The 15,238-nt window shown below is 37.1% G+C and overlaps 1 protein-coding gene across 2 annotated transcripts; it reads left to right on the forward strand.

Annotated features, from left to right (window-relative positions):
- The first annotated feature begins 4,402 nt into the window (after positions 1 to 4,402).
- slc25a23b (solute carrier family 25 member 23b) lies at positions 4,403 to 14,558 on the forward strand. Of its 2 annotated transcripts, none has more exons than XM_039687175.2 (10): positions 4,403 to 5,230; positions 7,027 to 7,150; positions 7,629 to 7,716; positions 7,926 to 8,037; positions 8,146 to 8,304; positions 9,255 to 9,401; positions 9,501 to 9,614; positions 10,943 to 11,110; positions 11,982 to 12,132; positions 12,450 to 14,558. In XM_039687175.2, exons 1-10 carry the CDS (start codon positions 5,027 to 5,029, stop codon positions 12,629 to 12,631), a joined length of 1,449 nt encoding a protein of 482 aa, XP_039543109.2. In that variant the 5' UTR covers positions 4,403 to 5,026; the 3' UTR covers positions 12,632 to 14,558. The 2 variants fall into 2 exon arrangements, with proteins under 2 accessions (XP_039543109.2, XP_088984740.1); XM_089128614.1 differs by lacking the exon at positions 4,403 to 5,230 and adding an exon at positions 6,108 to 6,702.
- The last annotated feature ends 680 nt before the right edge of the window (positions 14,559 to 15,238 follow it).

Raw genomic sequence — 15,238 nt, forward strand, 5'->3', positions numbered from 1 at the left:
GAACCACACGTGCTTTAGAATGTTTAAAATGTATTGAAATGAAATCGAAAAGAAGCAGAGTGGTGTTTTATAACATATTTCGTTTTATTGTTGCCTAACCGGAGTGGCATAGCCAGAGCGAGCAGAGTGCCGTGTTCAAGAACGCGCTGTTCTAACAGAATTACTGGACTCGCGTCGCGTCCTCCTGAGTCGGACTTTGCGTTGGCTTCTTGAAAACGCCTAATGCCAGCGCTTGTTTCTAGTGACAAACATGCCGACAAGCGAACAAGATCTGCTATCTGTCATCCATTGTTGTTTACTATGTCGCTTTTTTCGCGCGAAAATGACGCCGATCGGTTCTTTCCAGCATACCACGCCTATCAAGTAAGTGTACTGTTGGCGTTGGAAACGCAAGCCTGATCATGGTGTACCCGACCCGTACTGTACCGTACCGTACCGTACCGTAGCCCTCAGTGGAAACGAGCCATTACTGATTAAATGGTTTTCGACATTGGCATGGATGACTACGATTATGATTATTTGGACTTTTGACTTTTGACGATTTGGATTGCCCTGATTATCCTGTTGCTGCGTTTGGATCCACCCATTTCTCTGCTAGCAATCGTGACATATTTCAGACTATATAAAGTCTATAAAGACTATAGGCTACTTATCTTATAGGCTATGTAGGCTACTTAGGAGAATGTCCAGATCCCTGAAGCGAAGCAGTTCATTAAAGTCCTGCATATCAGTATAGGCTATTATTAAATATAGCCAACACATTGAGCCCAAGGGAGAGAGGAAACCCTTTTTTTTTTGCCACGGACCCTGTGAATCTTATGGCCCTGGCCGTATGAGGGATGCACTTCCCATTCAATAATTAATCCATTACCTTCAGCCTAATTGAACTGTTACATATAAAACATAATTGTTTTTTCAGAAATATTATTTATGTAAATGAATTACTTGTACCTGGAAAGCTGTACAATATTATCTCTGGTCCATATAACTAAACATTAACTCCCGAACCTTTGTTTGCTAAAAAGGGATTTAACTAGAAGCAAATATATTTTATAACTCTAATGATGTAAGATTCACAAATTCTCTATGAATGATTAACAGAGAGTCATGAATACTAAAGCACTCTAAATTTGTCCAGTCTGCGTGTGTCTCCCCTCACATATCCAGTGCCAGTGGAGGTTACCCTGGATACATGCTAAAGGGAACAGACAAAATCGTCTCTGCCTGCAAAGCATGGGACACATTATATTTAATGTCCCTTTGTCTTTTGATGTGACTGAGTGTTCTATCTGGTCGACAGTGGTGATGATGTAACCATGACACATTAAAAAATAACTGGAGTGTATGAAGTCCTTCAAATGGTTTTGTGGGAGTCTGTGTGATTGAGAGAAATCATTTTTCATGGCCAGAAAATCTCTGTGCCAAGAGTATCTGTAGTTACTGTGCACTGTAAAAAATTATTTGATCAATAAGTTATGACAACATGTTCTCTTACGAGAGATTCTCTCGTACTGTGACTGTGTAATATTACGCTATAGGGGAAAACCTCTTTTCCACCAGATATTGAAGCCAAAAATTATCCCTAATTTTGAATAAATGTAAAACGCATTACAGCAGCATGCAGACATAGGCAAGACGGCTCACATGCTAAGTGGCTGTGCAGGGCTCTCAGAGATTTTGGCGGTGGCGGCAGCAAGGGTTTGGTGTGGATGGGTTTCTGATCTGATAGATGACACATATTCTTACAAATAAAATAATATTTATTTAATTCAGCATTTCTTTGTGTGTGTGAGAGAGAGATAATGGTTAGTGTTGTTTATTGTAGGTGTTGGTAGCAGATTTTGAGGCCTTCAGCACAGGGGTTGGTGGCTCCCATTTGAAGCACTGGGGTTCCAGGCCAGCCAGCCATTTTTATTGTCATGATGGATGACAGGGTTCCATCTAGTGCCAAGCCATGTGATTATTAAGGTCAATATTGCGGTTGTGATATGCGATTGCGATATAAACAAATGGTTTCATGAGTCAACTTGTTTGGTTCTTAACCAAATGCACACACAGATTAGTGATAATTCTGAAATTACATTAGCAATAACAACTAAATGAGAGAGGCCCTTGGTGCATCGACTCTCACTTTTGAAAGACAATAACTATATACAGCCCATTCTCACCCCCAAGGCGTCACTTAACTGACGCCTTGGGAAGCATTTGGACATGCTTCAATATCTGGCGCTTTAGGCGCCCTTTAGCGTCAGTTAGATGACGCCCTAGGATCGCGTGTACCCTACCCCCACCCCACACCTAAACCTAACCGCGTCCTCTAACTGACGCTTTCCTTTAGCGTCAGTTAGATGACGCCGTAGGATCGCGTCATGTAAGTGACGCTAAAGGGCGCCTAAAACGTCAAATATTGAAGCATGGTCAAAGGTGACGCCTTGGGGTGAGAATGCGTTGCAATATACGGTGCACTTTCAGATATAAATCTTTGCAGGATGTTTTCATTCCCTTAGAGCTTTATTCCACAACATATGTACAGTCATTTTCAAAAATCCATGATAGGGGCTCTTTAAATAAATATCCAATATTTAACTTATCCAAGCTGCTTATAGTTAAAAATTTAAGGCAGCAACTGTTTGTTTTTGTTTTGTTTTTTTTATACAGTGGAGGGGATTGCTTTTTACTTTTTCCTTATCAACAGCATAATAAACCAAACATTTTTCCTTATCAACAGCATAATAAACCAAACATTTGTAAACAAGAGCTTATTATGCCTCAAAAATACACAGCACAAAACACCCCTTCCTATTGTTTAGTATCAAAGCATTGCTGTTTGTGACCGGTTCATTGAGAAGGCTGTTATTTGAAATGGTCAATTGTTGTCTATAGTGAACTAGAATGTAAATGTCCATTAAAAGCACAGCTATTGACTCCTTACCATTCTCACAGCACGATCAATTATGACAGAAATCTAAGCACCCTGTAAGGACCATTAGTCTATTATATGTTTTGCATGATAATAATTGAATCTAGTCCATCATGTATAACCTTATTGTTGCTATTTGACATGAAATATAAAAGTAATAAAAATATTAGTATTATTAACACAAATTACATAACATCAATAAAATGGTAAATTATTTCTAACAGTCTTTGATTTAGGCTGATATCCTCATCGTCATGACAAAATCCTCCACTGGGTACTTCCTTCTAATCTTGAACTATCCTTCAAGTGTTGACTCAGTAGTTTCCATTCATCTCATAGCATCACTAAAGAGGATGTACGTCATGCACCCAGCACACTATTCCACAAAGCATGTTGTGCATTTAAACTGTTCAAAAACAGCTGGCCTGATACAAGACAAAAAGTTAGATTGTACCTTTGTTCTGTTTTATTAGATGATTGCTCTGCGGTGGCTCATCTTGAGACACAGAATTATGACAGTTTCAGGGTTTTCAATCAAAGGATGGATGGAACCTTTTCATATTTCTGGGGTTCTCAGAAGTGCAAGTCATTATAGCTGGTTAAACTTCTATAGTAGTGAAAACAAATGGGTATAATTTATGCATTCTCATTTACCCCAACAGCTAAAAAAAAAAAAAAAAAAAAAACATGATAGCATTTGTAGGTGAATGTGATTGCATTTGTTAATGAATGTTGCAGCCATCCCCTGTTATGAGGTCAGTTGCAACATCTGACTTTATCTATTCAAGTAGCCTATAAATTGTACATGTATTATCATATGCTCACATGTATTATATCAGTGTGAGTGGGTAGCTGACAGATGTGGGTATAGGCCTATTATTGTATAACATTTTTGGGTTTCCAATACAAACAGTCTCTGAGAAACTCAAGTAAAAACTCAAAGTGTTGCAACCCCACTCTCCCCTAAATAGGCTATACATTATATTTTATGCTAATATATTGCATATACTATAGGTAGGCCAATCCTACTTTAGCGTTTTATAAGTGTTTTTAAAAACCACAAAAGTAATGATGTTCAATGTTTCACCTGAAGAGGTTACTATAGCAACACGCTGCCGAAACACCGTCAGTAGACTAGCCTGACGGTCTGTAAAAAATAAATAAATAAATAAATAAAAAGTAGCCAATTATAACAGGCTTATTTTATTATTTTATAATAAATACAAAATTACTTTATAATAAAATGTTATTTTATAAAAAAAAAAAGTATAATAAATGTTAAAATAAAATACATATTCGTTTATTTTATTTAAGACTTTATTAAAGGTTTGAATTAAACCTGCAATCTAAATAAAAATGACTAGTAAATTTAGCGAAATGTGCCACACGACTTCCGCGACGCACGAGACGAACAAACCTATGATCAGAAACAGACCGACGTGAAGGAATACTGAATAATTTGACCACTGCACGTAAGTAATCAATGACATGCCCCTCTCGAGGCGCTAATAGAGTTGGGACACCTACCATCCCCCGATTAGTGCACCCAGCGGCGACGGCGCACACCAGAGAGAGAGAGGAGCGATAAAAAAGAGGGAAAGACGTTTACTGTAAACGCATGTGTGAGCAATAATTAAGCGTTTATTATGCGGGTCTCTCCGTCGCACTGAGGTGTGGTAACGTTATAGCTAACCGGTGCGGGCGGCTTGCTTGCTCTTGATGTCACCTGAGCTTTGGCCAGAACAGGTTGGTGGACCTGGGTTTGGATGAAACAGTACGGTCACGGGGATTATTATTATTCTAGCCAGAGGGGCAGAGGTTTAATACTTCCTGGATTATAATTGTCGTAATCGGAACGGGCTATAGTAGAGCAACGGGCTGCTGATATTGTGCGCTCGTTTAAACGCTTCATTTAAATACACTACTGCGGAACTTTTGACTGGTGAACGAGGCTATATTAGAGGTTTTGATTTACCCTAATCCACTCATCCTCAAATTTGTCTTTTCTGAAGAAGCAAGCGCGTTAGAGAGGTAGCCTACGATGCAGTGCCCAACACAGCTCTGATTATCGAGAACAAATTTGGCCCGTTTTCACCGCTGTTTCATATGGGCGAAGCAAGAACTCGGTTCCCTTCATGTTGGACATGGGCTCGCTGTCAAGATAACGGGGTGTCCGATCCAGAGCGGGAGAAACGATGGGCAGAACTGTTCGATCAGCTGGATCTGAATAAAGATGGGAGGATCGACGTGAATGAACTGCGCACCGGATTAACCGCACGGGGGATCCTTCGCGGTGAGGTGGTGGACGAGGTGGGTCCGGGACGTTAGTAGTTGTTCACCTACGTGCTCTAACCAAGTTATGATGAATGCCAAACATCTGAAACCATTAGCATATCATTTTTATTTTTTATTTTTGATAAGACTAAACGAGAATTTAAGTTTAGGCCTACTTTTAGCAAATCCAGCATAGGCTGTGGACCAAGGACAAATGATCCCGTGTAATTTATTTAAGAGTTAGACTTTCCACGCTGCATATTGACAAACCTCCAAACTAACTTTGTTGCTTCTGTAGGGCAGACCTGAATGTGTTGAAAAGCAGGGCTAGATATGACGTCATAAATTTAACCTGTGGTTCTCAATCAGGGGGCATAGATAGATAGATAGATAGATAGATAGATAGATAGATAGATAGATAGATAGATAGATAGATAGATAGATAGATGATAATTTTTTATCAAGCTTGTATATTTAAGTTCAGTAATTTCACTTAAATGACAATTAATAGGTAATCTTCATTGCCATTTAAGTGAAATTACTGAACTTAAATATACAAGCTTGATAAAATGATCATTCTAGAAGAAAATTTCAAATGGCACTTTGAGGCTTTTGCATCTGAACTTTTATAGTAAATGAGATTAATCAAATTGATGCACTGAAACCATTTAAATTAATGTTTATAGTCTTGCATCCCCACTATTGGTTTTGTGGTCCAATTCTGTACTTTTGTTTTAACATTAATTTACACAGTTTATGCAGAGGTTGTACATTAAAAAATAAATAAATAAGTAATAACATAGAAGACAAATTTGAGATAGTTTTTTATATATATATATATATATATATATATATATATATAAAAGGCACATGGTGCAAAATAACAGATCTACAGATGTTGAAACAAAATGTGTGGCACTGTAATTTTAGAAAGTGATGTCAAGTGATCCAATCATATACCATAAACAGCATGGATAAATCTGCTCCACTGGGTTAGGATGCCTGAGTTCAGGGAATGTAAGTGTACTTGATCAACACACTGACAAGGAAAATTGTTTTAAATATTGACAGTTTATTCACTGATAATCTTTTGTATGGTCTGTGTAGCCTACTTATTGGTTCCACTGAAACCATCTTTTACAAGACGGTAGGATATTTGTTGACTTGATTAAAGCACAATAATCACGGGTTGGCATTTCAACTTAAGTTGAGAAGTGCAAAATTAAATTAATGCCCAAATTAAACAGTGCTTATATTGAGATCTTAACGCTATTTAGGCTACCTGAAATTGACATTTTTCTTAAACTTGCAACATAAACTAAAGAGCACCAATATTTACATTTTCACTCCTGTTGTAAACAGCCTCCTTCTTGCCAAAGCGACATGAAAAACAGTGCATATGTTGTGTTGTGATGATTACTTCAGCAGGTAGTTAAGGATCGAGTCCTAAGATGAAACCATGAAAGTGCCATTAAGAAAGTAACTTGGAGCAACACTATATGCCAGTGGTACGTGCTGTTGGGTTGTGTGACTGTGTTAGTCATGTGCTGTGATGTAAGAGAGATTAGCTCTTGTTCACAATGTGTTTGCGATTGGAGTCGCCAGACTACTGGCAGGGCTTTACACACAAACAGAAAACTTGCATCTATAAGCTCAGAGCAATGCCTCTTTTTCTCTCTCCTTTTGCTTTCTATTAGTTTCTCTTTGTTCCTCGTTCTACACAGGCATGACCACAGATGCAGACAGTGTTAAATCAAATTCACATACAAGTCCTTCATCAAACCCTCACAGTCTTGCCCTTAACTGCACTTTCCACCCCCTCCACCCCTCAGATTGTACGTGTGAGTGACACCAATCATGACGGCCAGCTGGACATTGAGGAGTTCACACAGTATCTGCGCACACACGAAAGAGAGCTCCGACTAATGTTCCACAACCTGGACCGCAACAACGATGGTCTGCATTATCCTTTCACACATTATAATGTCAACACACACGACATCACTGTAACTGCAACCTCATAATACTTCAATGCACTTTTTTTTTTTTTTTTTGCACTATTGCTTTTAAAGTGTTAAAATAACGTTTGTGTTTCTTTGTCTAGTATATGTTGTCATAGTATCATTCAAAATTTTGGGGTCAGAAATTGTATTTTTTGAGAAAAAGATAGTATTAGTAGACTGTCTGCTTAATATCTGCTAACACCTTATTTTGATGATCCCCAGTCGCTCCCCGGCGCCACAGTGAATGGCTGCCCACTGCTCTGAGTGTGTGTGCTAACTTAATGCTGAGGACAAATTCTGAGTATGGGTTAACATACTAGGCTTTCACATGTCACAGATCATACTGACCCCAAATTTTAAACAATTGTATATCCTGTGCGATATATATATATATATATATAGAATAAGCCTTCAAGTATTTTATACCTCAGGTCACATAGATGTTGCAGAAATTGAACTCTCCTTGCACAGCCTTGGAGTGAATGTGTCCACAGAGCAGGCCTCCAGAATCCTGCAAAGGTTAGATCGGCTTTCCACAAAACACTGTTTTCTTTTTGTTTGTTTTTTTAGTGCTTGATCAATCATGTACACAACTACTTCCCACTCTGGCTGTGTTTTCAGTAGACTTTGAGATGTTTCTGTGAAGCCCACATGTGTTGAGTCACACAGCTTCAATAGGCATAGTAAAAGCTTGTTTTAACTATTCTATTTTCCTTTTTGTGTCTCAGCATAGACAGAGACGGCACTATGACCATTGACTGGAATGAGTGGCGAGACCACTTCCTGTTTAACCCCTTGCACAACATGGAGGACATTGCCCACTACTGGAAACACTCTCTGGTTTACTTACAGCTCTTTTCAGAAATGATACTGTAGGCTTGATATTCATAATACATTTTAGAATGTAAACTTCATCTGTCCTTTGAATTTGTAATGTTTGTGTGTCAGATGTTGGACATCGGAGAACAACTAACTGTGCCAGATGAGTTTTCAGAGAAGGAGCGACGTTCAGGTGTGGTGTGGAGACAGTTGGTGGCCGGGGCAATGGCAGGAGCCGTTTCGCGAACAGGAACTGCTCCTCTGGATCGTCTTAAAGTTTTCCTTCAGGTTCAGTCAGTTCTTAAAGAGGCCTTATTATGCTCCTTTAAAAAGTCTTGGTTTTATTTTTGGGGTCTACTAAAATAGGTTTTCATGCTTGAGTGTTCAAAAAACATTACCTTGTTGCAGCACCTCTCCTTCCAGTCTGTCAGTAATGCTCTGTTTAGTTTCTGTCTTTATGAAGGCCCTCCGCTCTGATTGGTCAGCTGGTCAACAAACGCTTTAAAGTCGGCGTGAAACGGAAGTTGAAATTGTATTTTTTTTCCTTGTCGTGATGTATATCCGAGTGAAACAGCTTGTGAAATTAGAAAAAAATGTAGGTCAGGGCATTTCGTCCTTCGGGAATTGATTGGATCGTTGGAGGTTGGGCTTTGCAAACAAAACGGTGGCAGATTTGAATGCGATTCTCTGAGAGGCGGTGCACCGATAGCCGCACCCTCATCGGATCTGGCCGCACCCTTTCGCCATTCCACGTGACCGAAATAGAAGAGAGTTCGTTTCGATGGGGGAGGGAAGGGTAATGTATTTGATTAAAGAAGATTATAAGGGTACATTAATTTTTAAAAAATAATGAAGTACACTGATAAATCATTTATAATAAACACTACAATATTACATATAAAAAGAAGATTTGTCAAATTTGATGTCATGCCGACTTTAAGTGTGTTTTGAAAATGTCAATTTCAACACCATTAACTCAACTTAACCAGGCCTTGCTCCTTTTTTGTGATGACACACTAGCAACATTACACACTAAAAAAAGTTGAACATGTAAAATATCATAAAAGGTCCATAATAGGTTCTCTTTAAAAGCGTTAGAATTAAGTTTTGTCTCTATGAATTATTGTTGTATCAAAGAAACTCAACAGAAATAAATAAAATCCTTTGTTGGGACTGGCATTTGTGAAAAGTACATTGCTTGTAATGAAAGGAGTGTGAACTGAGTGGGTTTTCAACAGGTCCATGGCTCAAGTGGTGTGAGTTTGTTGGGTGGCTTGCGTGGAATGGTGCAGGAGGGAGGACTGAAGTCCCTTTGGAGAGGCAATGGCATCAACGTCCTCAAAATTGCCCCGGAGTCAGCTATCAAATTCATGGCTTATGAGCAGGTAAACAAACCAGAATACAGTAGCTACACATTTTAAACCGCTCTGTATTTAGCAACATATTGTCTAATATTAGTAAACAATTTAAAATGTCTTGTGTAGATCAAATGGCTGATCAGAGGCAGTAGGGAAGGTGGCTCTCTAAGGGTTCAAGAACGTTTCATTGCTGGCTCACTGGCTGGAGCTACTGCTCAAACCATCATCTATCCCATGGAGGTAAGAGGAGGAAATTAGAGAAATGAAGAGACTTTTAATTTTTAACTATACAAGTAATGTAACCACAGACCTTTTTCACACATAAATCAAGAAACTGGGATTCTAAAAACCCATTCCTGAATCCTTGGTAAATTAGCCTTCTGGGTTGGCCTACAAATTGACATCAAGACTAAATGGCTCTAAAATGATAAGACCTGAAGAATTCAGTTGCTTTACTTCTAAACGTATTGTATTTTTTTAAATCATAAGCACTTCTTGAGAAATTGTAAAAAAGATCTGTCCCAGTTTTAGACGATGGACAACATAGGACCGAAAAACTTCAGTATAAGCTGTCAAACTGATATTATAATATTATAGATATATACAGTAAAATATACATTTATAATGTTCAAAAAGATTTCTATTCCAAATAAGTGCTGTTTTGAAATTGAATTTCTATTTATCAAAGAATCCTGAAAAAACGTGTCCCATTTTCTACAAAAATATTTAGCAGCACAACTGTTTTCAACATTAATAACCAGAAATGTTTATTGAGTATTAAATCATCATATTAGAATGATGATAATTATCATGTGACAAGGAGTTGTGATGCTAAATTTTGCTTCGACATCACAGAAATAAATTACTTTTTAAAATATATTCAAATCGAAAACAGTTATTTTATTACAAAAAAGGAAGTTCAACTCATATTTTGGATTTTCATAAAAAACAGTTACAGGAAGACCCTTACAATGGAAGTTCAGGGGAGAGGCAGTAAATATTATTAATGCATACTGTTTTAAAAGTATATGTGTACTATTGATACCTGGATGATTTGGATTATCAAATTAAATCTTGTATTTGACCTGGAACATTACTTAATGGTATTACTCATTTAATGTCTGGCAGTAACGGTATCCATTGTCTTAAGTTGTGTAGTTTTTCAGCTGCTAATGTAAAGTACAAACACTAGAGAATCTGGTTAACAAAGCTGTTCCTAATTGCTGTTTGTCTCTTTACTCGTGTTGTTCTAAATGTTGAAAGAGTCGAAAATGAGCTGGGCCTAGTTAACAAATACCGATACAGATTGTCTTTCTATTCTTGGTGTGCTTAAATGCAAAAAACAAGTTTCTTTTTTTAGGTTCTGCTATTTATTTAATGAGGCAGATCAGTTCACATTTTGGAAGCCAAATCCTAATTATTTATTCATTTAGAGATCTTTGAAGGAGTTTTTCCAGCTTAAAGTTAAAATTACTTCCAAACTAATATTTCTCATATATTTCTCATATTTATAATAATTAATTGTTATTTTTTTAAACTTTCTATTTGTTTCCTCTGTTCCTTCCCAGGTGCTGAAGACACGTCTGACCCTCCGAAAGACAGGACAATATTCTGGCATGGCAGACTGTGCTAAACAGATACTGCATAAAGAAGGAGTGCGAGCATTCTACAAAGGCTATGTGCCAAACACACTTGGCATCATCCCTTATGCTGGCATTGATCTGGCTGTCTATGAGGTATGGCTGTGTGTGTGTATTTTGACACATTTAAGTGTTTGCGAATGCCTGCTGCCACTGACAGGCTGTGGGTATTTATCATTTTCAGTTGCAATAGTTGGTAAGATAAAAGTTTTGTATTTTACGTTCCTGTGCAATTTTCTATTTCTAACAACTCACAGGTCTTTTTTCAGGTGACTGTATTATTAACCCCATGTCATTGTTTCCCGTGTGACAAAAACGTATTATTTGGCCATGGACAAACATTTTTGTCACATTTGTCACACGTTTTTATTTATATTTAGTTCCCTTCTGTTCAATCAGTTGTCCGCTCTCCATTGTATTTAGTGTGTGTGTACCTTTTGTCTGTCTATACCATTTTAAGTTATATTATTGTAAGTAAAACGCTTTGCTTTGGAACTTTAGACTCATCTTCTTCTGCCTGCACCACACTGTGACACATTTAAAATAACTGATTAAAATGTATTAATAAAAAAAGGGATAATCTGGGGTTTTTTCTATTTTGGGTGGGTTTGTAGTATGTTTTAGTTCTTTTTCGTAGTTAGTTTCTGTTTTTTCATTGTTTGATTATTAGTTACACCTGTTGTTCATTTCATTGATTTGTTTGATTATTTAAGCCCAGTGTTCTTTCAGTTCATTGTCTGTTCTCATCACATTATTCTGGTTGTTTCGTTCATGTTTCGAGTTGATGTGTTCTGAGTGTTTTGTTTTGAGTTTGAATTTAACAAATGTTGCAGCAAATAGATCCATATAGGTATACGTTGATAACATATATCAACAATATCGTTTTTGTATAATATTATATTTAGAAATGTTATGTATTAAAAAATATATCTGAAACATATATTTATCTCCCTCTTCTGTTTGACAGACTCTAAAGAATGCTTGGCTACAGCGGTACTGCATGGGCTCGGCTGATCCTGGGGTTTTGGTGCTGCTCGCATGCGGCACTGTGTCCAGCACATGTGGGCAACTGGCTAGTTACCCGCTGGCTTTAATCCGCACACGCATGCAGGCTCAGGGTGAGCGAGAGGAAATGCAATGTTATTCTGATTATGAAAAGAAAAATGTAAAGAAAAAGAACCGCACTCTCTAGTTAAATCTCATGAAGATTTATTCATTCACCAGTGTGGACATGGTGAATGAATAAATCTTCATGAGATTTAACTAGAGAGTGCGGTTCTTTTTCTTTACATTGATCACTGTTTTATAACTCGCACCCAAAAAACGTCTTGGTAGTTGAGCGCGCCTAGTTTGAGCATTCTGATTATGAAACCCATAAAAATATATTCACAAGAATGAAAATACACAACCTCACTCCTCCCTTTCTTCTGGATAGCCTCAACAGATGGTGTTCCACAGCTATCAATGGTTGGCCAGTTCAAGCACATTGTGTCTCACGAAGGCGTTTCTGGGCTTTACCGTGGCATTGCCCCCAATTTCCTCAAAGTCATTCCTGCTGTTAGCATCTCTTATGTGGTTTATGAGCATATGAAGAAAGCACTGGGAGTGGGGGCCTAAGCCAGAATCAGAGTGACGAAGAAAGATAGAACCTGTATTTTAAAAAAGGAGCATTAGTAGGGCACAGAGGACCCCTGGAGAATAGGATAAAGAAGACATAGTCAATAAATGACCTAAAAACCTACTCTACATCATACACAATTACATTCCCATTGCATCCCAGTTTTGTGGAGAGGCAATCATTAAGAACAATGGTTGTGTTTAGAGTTTCTCTTTGACTGGCAGCTTGTAGATCTCAGGTTTATTGTGCACTATAAACAGCTTCTTATCTTCAGAGGTGAACACCATACTTCATTTTACATGGAATTTCATTGGCGTAATTATAAATGAAGGGTAAGAAACGAATAGGTAATGACATCTAATGACAGAGAATGATGGTGAAATAGTAGGCCTATTGCAGTATTATATTTTTCTAAATGACAACCAAAGTTTCCCTCCTGAAATTGACCAAAATATTGAAGGTGTTTTAATGTACACTGGGGAATGGAATATTTGAATTAGTCTCTACTGACTGATCTTTCATAACATTTACGAATGAGTTATAAATTGTAAAGCATGTTTCTGCAGGGATTTACATTATTGTATAACTTTTTGTATTTTTGTAAAGGTCAGTGAGAGTTAAGTATGTCATATGCTACAATTGAATGATCAAGAATTTGCACTCTTCAAATGATTGTGGAATTATTTATATCTTAAACTGAATCATGATGTTCTTTTATGACACTCTGCTGCTTTGCTTTTTAACTTTTTTTGTACAAAACTTTCTGATATTTCAGACCTTGTTGTATAGAGTAAAATACAGGATTTAGTGTTGCCTTGAACAACTTGCAAATGGTGCAACAACAAGGGCATTGGATGAGATGGGGACAGCCAGGGCTGTTTCTAGAGGGGAGAAAGGTACAACAACCTGCACTGGGGCCCCGAAGACCCTAGCTGGATGGGGAGTTTAGCAGTAAAGTTGTGCATTAGATTTGGATGCTTTGTGTTTATTAATGAATGTGTTATGGTGAATAATAAAAAATGTGGCTCAAAATAGTATTAATCTGTTCACAAAGGGCTTTTGGTAGTGCATGATGTCAGTGTCACAAGTTGCATGTTTTACGTGTTTTAAGAGCTCTGATTGTCCATACCAAAACATGCAAAGCACTGTTAGGCCTATATTTAAAACTGACAAGAAATGCATGTTTATTTAACATAAAACATGACTGCTGTTACCAGACTCTAAATCAGAAACACATTAAGTACTGGATGCTACTAGATTACACGACTAAACAACAAAAAAAGTCATTTGTTTGGTTCTGTAAACTAAAGAATGAACTAATTACAATTGTTGTATCACATCTCATTTTATAGACTATTGGGTATTCAGTCCTACTCCTGAAGGTCCTTTGGGCCAGTTGCATAAACTGCTAAGACTAATCTTACAAGTTAGTCATCAATTTTTTTCTTAAAGATCATTCATACCTTTTTTAAGTCGGTTACATGAAAATGTATGTATGATACTCAAGAGTACAACTTACTGTCCCTTGATTAACTGCAAGTGGTTCATTCTTGATCTTATAAGACACTGTTTTAACTGGTTTAGCTGCATCTAAGCTGAATCACAATATTCCCATGCCTGCCTTTTTACTTTTTTTAATATAACATAAGGGTTTAGGGATAAATACTGTTTGAATGTAGTATTTTGAGAAATACATTTATAACTTATCTTAGAAAATAATTACCTCTGGAAACTTTTTTTTTTTTTTTTTTTTTGCTTTTATGCATTGCATTGAGAGTAGTGTGCCTTGACATGCTGTGTTCACTTTAAAATAATGTGCATGCGGTGTAGCCAGTCTGGCAACAATTCCCTGCATAAGTGAGAATAAATACAATTGAGAGGTTATTTAATATATATTACAGTACAAAATAAAACGTTTTACTCAAATACCTGTCTCAGAATCAAAATTTCCTTTCAAATGTTGTCATTCAAATCAAAAGGCCATAAAAAACAGATAACACTGCACTGTAAAATCCAATTAGTACAGCTTACTTGAAAAAAGCATGCAAACCGATTGCACTTAAAAAACTGAGTAAAGTGAAATAGGAATAATATGTAGTACTAACAAGTACATGTCTAGTGTACACTTACAAGAGAGTTCATAACTTAAAATAATTTCTATACTATACTTGATCTTTTATTTTAGATGTACTCATTTATGCTAGTTGTGTGACTGAATTATGGGTGGAGACGGGAGTGTTGTAACCCAGGGTCAATTGTAACACTGTCAGAAAAGAGCTATAGAGTTGTCAATATCTTGACACCATACCAATTTGAGCTTACAGGAGAAGTGGCATGTGAATGAGCAACACTGTAGATTTTATGATAAAAAAACAACAAAAACTGATTTCCAGGAAGGAAAATCAAAATAATTTTTTGCCTAGCAATTGTATTATAAGATAGCCTACAATTATTTGATGTGCATTAAGCTACCTAAAATAGCTGTTTCTCTAGTTTAATTTGATGCTTTGCATTCATGCCAACTTCAACCCCACTGGCTAAATTGGTCCATGTATCATCCTATCATTTGCTTTCCAATTTGAAATGAAATAAGAAGAAATGAGAAA

This window comes from Pimephales promelas, chromosome 3, assembly GCF_988280905.1.
Source record: "Pimephales promelas chromosome 3, fPimPro1.hap1.1, whole genome shotgun sequence".
Taxonomy (NCBI): Eukaryota; Metazoa; Chordata; class Actinopteri; order Cypriniformes; family Leuciscidae; genus Pimephales; species Pimephales promelas.

What these genes read in the sequence shown, in the direction of transcription:
- slc25a23b (XM_039687175.2), top strand. Translation starts at nt 5,027, where the DNA reads ATGGGCGAAGCAAGAACTCGGTTCCCTTCATGTTGGACATGGGCTCGC. An exon ending in GCCTCCAGAATCCTGCAAAG is followed by an intron (nt 7,717 to 7,925) that starts GTTAGATCGGCT and finishes TTTGTGTCTCAG; the next exon opens with CATAGACAGAGACGGCACTA. An exon ending in GTCTTAAAGTTTTCCTTCAG is followed by an intron (nt 8,305 to 9,254) that starts GTTCAGTCAGTT and finishes GGTTTTCAACAG; the next exon opens with GTCCATGGCTCAAGTGGTGT.